At 57.4% G+C, this 6,000-nt stretch overlaps 1 protein-coding gene across 1 annotated transcript in view; it reads right to left on the bottom strand.

Annotated features, from left to right (window-relative positions):
* Positions 1 to 6,000, bottom strand: part of SPTAN1 (spectrin alpha, non-erythrocytic 1) — a 110,134-nt gene that overhangs the window by 43,289 nt on the left and 60,845 nt on the right. Inside the window, 4 exon segments of the mRNA XM_078882923.1 lie at positions 451 to 554; positions 3,217 to 3,363; positions 4,223 to 4,420; positions 5,358 to 5,457. Coding sequence (XP_078739049.1) covers positions 451 to 554; positions 3,217 to 3,363; positions 4,223 to 4,420; positions 5,358 to 5,457 — 549 coding nt within the window.

The raw sequence follows: 6,000 nt of genomic DNA, 5'->3' as shown, positions 1-6,000 counted from the left end.
GCCAAATGTGGGCACCGGCAAAAGTGGGCACGGACACACGCGGACACGGACACACGCGGACACGGACACACGCGGACGCCAAGAACAACTGACGCTTTTCGCCACCGAATGGCGGTGACGTCACTGTGAAGTCGTTAAGGGCTCCCGCGCTGCTGCCAGGAAGTGACGGGACGGACCCAGGTTCCATTGGGTACAACCGAAATGACCGACACACACACACACACGCACGCACGCACACACACACACACACACACACGTGCACGCACGCACACACACACACACGCTGACGCACGCGCACGCACACACACGCACACGCGCTGACGCACACGCGCTGACACACACACACGCGCTGACGCACACGCGCTGACGCACACACACGCGCTGACGCACACACACACACACGCGCTGACGCACACACACACACGCACACGGACGCACCCCCCCACTCACCTGTCGAGCACCTCGTCACGCCGGTGTCCGATCTCGCCCTTGGCGTAGTGATCCGACGAGATGAGCTCATCGGCAAACGACTGCAGCGCGGCGATCTTCTCCTCCTGCGTCGACGCACGCGGACACACACACGCCAACACACACACGTGAACACACACACGTGAACACACACACGTGAACACACACACGTGAACACACACACGTGAAAATACACACGTGAACACACACACGTGAACACACACACGTGAACACACACACGTGAAAATACACACGTGAACACACACGTGAACACACACACGTGAACACACACGTGAACACACACACGTGAACACACACACGTGAACACACACACGTGAACACACACACGTGAAAATACACACGTGAACACACACGTGAAACACACACACGTGAACACACACGTGAACACACACACGTGAAAATACACACGTGAACACACACACGTCAACACACACACGTGAACACACACACGTGAACACACACACGTGAACACACACGTGAACACACACACGTGAAAATACACACGTGAACACACACGTGAACACACACACGTGAACACACACACGTGAACACACACGTGAACACACACGTGAAAACACACACGTGAACACACACACGTCAACACACACACGTGAACACACACACGTGAACACACACACGTGAACACACACGTGAACACACACACGTGAACACCCACACGTGAACACACACACGTGAACACACACGTGAACACACACACGTCAACACACACACGTGAACACACACACGTGAACACACACACGTGAACACACACGTGAACACACACACGTGAAAATACACACGTGAACACACACGTGAACACACACACGTGAACACACACACGTGAAAATACACACGTGAACACACACGTGAACACACACACGTGAACACACACACGTGAAAATACACACGTGAACACACACGTGAACACACACACGTGAACACACACACGTGAAAATACACACGTGAACACACACACGTGAACACACACGTGAACACACACACGTGAACACCCACACGTGAACACACACGTGAACACACACACGTGAAAATACACACGTGAACACACACACGTCAACACACACACGTGAACACACACACGTGAACACACACACGTGAACACACACGGTGAACACACACACGTGAAAATACACACGTGAACACACACGTGAACACACACACGTGAACACACACACGTGAACACACACGTGAACACACACACGTGAAAATACACACGTGAACACACACACGTCAACACACACACGTGAACACACACACGTGAACACACACACGTGAACACACACGTGAACACACACACGTGAAAATACACACGTGAACACACACGTGAACACACACACGTGAACACACACACGTGAAAATACACACGTGAACACACACGTGAACACACACACGTGAACACACACACGTGAACACACACACGTGAACACACACGTGAACACACACACGTGAAAATACACACGTGAACACACACGTGAACACACACACGTGAACACACACACGTGAAAATACACACGTGAACACACACACGTGAACACACACGTGAACACACACACGTGAACACCCACACGTGAACACACACACGTGAACACACACACGTGAACACACACACGTGAACACACACACGTGAAAATACACACGTGAACACACACACGTGAACACACACACGTGAAAATACACACGTGAACACACACACGTGAACACACACACGTGAACACACACACGTCAACACACACACGTGAACACACACACGTGAAAATACACACGTGAACACACACACGTGAACACACACGTAAACACACACATGTGAACACCCACACGTGAACACACACACGTGGACACACAAACGCACGAACAAAGACAAAGATCCCCCATGTAGCCTTAACAGACTGTAGGGGCAAGTGCAGTTAGCGAGCACCTATGAAGGCACTGTGGCACACGAGGCGGTGGGTGGCCAACACCACGCCCGGCCGCCTTTGTCTCCCCAGTGACGATGTTTACTACACACCGCACCAGGTACTCATTTGAGGCCGAGTCGACCTAGGGGAGAGGCCCAGGACCGGTTCAGATCATCGTCACCGGCGTTGGCCGTGAGCGGGAATCGAACCCGGGGTCGCCGGGTTCGTAGCGCGACCGTAGCGTTAACCGCCGCAACCGCCCACAGACATCCGCGAAGCCGATTCAAAAGACACCGTAGACAATGCCACACAGCGTACGAGAAACCACCACCCCTCTCCACTCCAGTCTCTCTAAGACAGCGGTCGGGAACCTGTGGCTCGCGAGCCGTACATGGCTCTTCCAGTGACGGCATACGGCTCCCCCGGACAATTTTGAGTTGAAAAAAGAAAAAAAAAATCAGTTTGGAACCGATTTTTAAATACTTGTGATATTGCTTAATAATACCGTGTCATTCTAAAGTAAACAGAAATTAGTTTTGAAGATCAATTTCGCGGGTCGCGCGCACCGCAACGAAGCTCAACCTCACCCACGTCGTACGAACCAGACCACAAGGCCATCAAGCAAAACCACGCAGCACCAGAAGTCGCATTAAAAGCAAGACGTATTTAATTTATTATACGTCAAAAAAACTACATGGCTTCTCAATTAAATATATTTAGAAATATTTGGCTTTTATGGCTCTCCCAGGCAAAAAGGTTCCCCGACCCCTGCTCCAAGACGAGCGCCGCCCCCGTGAGAGGTTTGTCCGCCCACCTGCACGTTGATGGCCTTGTCGAAGTCCTCGTGCTTCTTGATGAGCGCCTCGACGCTGTCCAGCGAGTCGCCCTTGTCGTCCACGGCGAGGAAGGCTTCGCGCGACGCCATCCAGCCCTCGGCCTGCTCGCAGTCTCGGTTGAACAGCTGGGGGGGGGGGGGGGGACGGGCGGGTTAGTACGCAGTACGACGGCCACAAAGGTTAAAGATCCCTACCCGTATAGCCTTCAACGGGCTGTCGGGGCAAGTGCTATTAAGCGAACACAGACACCATGGGTTGACCGACTGAGATGACTGTTAGATGGACCGCCTGTGCTCCCTACTGTGCCAGGCTAGGTGCAGGAGGTCACGGGACAGACCCAGCAGGTGCCATGGGTTGACCGACTGAGATGACCGGTAGATGCACCACCAGCTGTACCCCCCCTACTGTGCCAGGCTAGGTGCAGGAGGTCACGGGACAGACTCAGCAGGTGCCATAGGTTGACTGACTGAGATGACCGGTAAATGCACCACCAGCTGTACCCCCTACTGTGCCAGGCTAGGTGCAGGAGGTCACGTGACAGACCCAGCAGGCGCCATGGGTTGACCGACTAACATGACCGGCCGATGCACCACCTGTGGCCCCCACTGTACCAGGCTAGGTGCAGGAGTTCACAGGACAGACCCAGCAGGCGCCATGGGTTGACCGACTGAGATGACTGGCCGATGCACCACCTGTGCCCCCCACTGTACCAGGCTAGGTGCAGGAGTTCACAGGACAGACCCAGCAGGCGCCATGGGTTGACCGACTTACATGACCGGCCGACGCACCGCTACCCGAAAATGCAGCACACAGACCGACCGACGGTGGAGTGTGGCGAGCGCCGGCCGTGCGGTGAGCGCCGTGGTGAGCGCCGTGCGGTGAGCGCCGTGGTGAGCGCCGTGCGGTGAGCGCCGTGGTGAGCGCCGTGGTGAGCGCCGTGCGGTGAGCGCCGTGGTGAGCGCCGTGGTGAGCGAGCGAGGTTACCTGCAGCTCCAGGCACTGGTCGAGCATCATGCGCCGCGTGGCCCAGGCCTTCTCGAGGCCCGAGCGCTCCCCGTCCAGGCCCGCCAGCTTGTCCCGCACCTCCGCGCTAGCGTAGTGGTTGCGGTCCAGCAGCTGCTGCCCAAACTGCTCAAACGCCTGGAAGGTGCCGGTGCGGGCGTCCATCTCCGTGCGGTGCTCCTGTCGCGGGGGAGGGGCGGGGGGGGAGGTGGGGGGGGGGTCGCGGGGTCACGGTGAAGCGAGATAATCGGGGCCCGGTTCGGGCGTGTGCGGCGTGTGTGTGTGTGTGTGGACACGTGGTGTAGGTGTGTATGCGGTGTGTGTAGATGGTGTGTGCACACGTGTGCGTGTGTACACGTGTGCACACGTTGTGTGTGCGTGTCTACACGTGTGCGTGTGTACACGTGTGTCCACGTGTGTGTACACGTGTGCGTGTGTCCACGTGGTGTGTGTGCGTGTGTACACGTGTGCACATGTGTGCGTGTGTCCACGTGGTGTGTGTGTGCGTGTGTACACGTGTGCACATGTGTGCGTGTTTACACGTGGTGTGTGTGCGCGTGTGTACACGTGTGCACATGTGTGCGTGTTTACACGTGGTGTGTGTGTGCGTGTGTACACGTGTGCACATGTGTGCGTGTTTCCACGTGGTGTGTGTGCACGTGTGTACACGTGTGCACATGTGTGCGTGTTTCCATGTGGTGTGTGTGCGTGTGTCCACGTGTGTGCGTGTGTACACGTGTACACGTGGTGTGTGTACACGTGGTGTGTGCGCGTGTGTACACGTGATGTGTCTACGTGTGTGTGTGCCCACGTCTGTGTGCGTGTGTCCACGTGTGTGTGTACACGTGATGTGTCTACACGTGTGTGTGTGTGCGTGTTTCCACGTGGTGTGTGTGCGTGTGTGCACGTGTGTGCGTGTGTACACGTGTACACGTGGTGTGTGTACACGTGGTGTGTCTACACGTGTGTGTGTGTGTGCATGTGTATACGTGTGTGTGTGTCTGCGTGTGTACACGTGTGTGTGTGTCTGCGTGTGTACACGTGTGTGTGTGTGTGTGCACGTGTGTGCGTGTGTCTGCGTGTGTACACGTGTGTGCGTGTGTCTGCGTGTGCCCACCTGGTGGCGCTCCAGCAGAGCCTCGGCCCCCGTCACGTCCTTAGCGAGCTCCTCGGACGACACGAGACCCCGGATCCCGTTCATCCACGACATCAGGTCCCTGCCGCACGGCGGACAACAGGGGTCACGCGGGGGGTCACGGGGGTCACGGGGGGACACCGGGACGTGGGCGGTCACGGGGGAGACACGCGGGGGTCACGGGGGTCACGGGGGTTACCGGGACGTGGGGGGTCACGGGGGAGACACGCGGGGGTCACCGGGACGTGGGGGGTCACGGGGGAGACACGCGGGGGTCACGGGGGTCACCGGGACGTGGGGGGTCACGGGGGAGACACGCGGGGTCACCGGGACGTGGGGGGTCACGGGGGAGACACGCGGGGGTCACGGGGGTCACCGGGACGTGGGGGGTCACGGGGGAGTAGAGACTCTGGGTCACGGGGGAGACACGGAGGTCACAGGGGACATGAAGAGTCACCGAGGTCACCGGGACACGGGTGGCACGGGGGAGACACGGGGGGGCACAAGTGGAAGACACACGTGGAAGACACAAGGGGGAGACACAGGGGGGAGACACAGGGGGGAGACACACACGTGGGAGCCACGAGGGGGGAGACACAGGGTGGTGACACGGGGTGGAGACACG

This window comes from Lampetra fluviatilis, chromosome 68 (assembly GCF_964198595.1).
Source record: "Lampetra fluviatilis chromosome 68, kcLamFluv1.1, whole genome shotgun sequence".
NCBI classification, from domain to species: domain Eukaryota; kingdom Metazoa; phylum Chordata; class Hyperoartia; order Petromyzontiformes; family Petromyzontidae; genus Lampetra; species Lampetra fluviatilis.
This window is presented reverse-complemented; position numbering and strand designations above follow the sequence as displayed.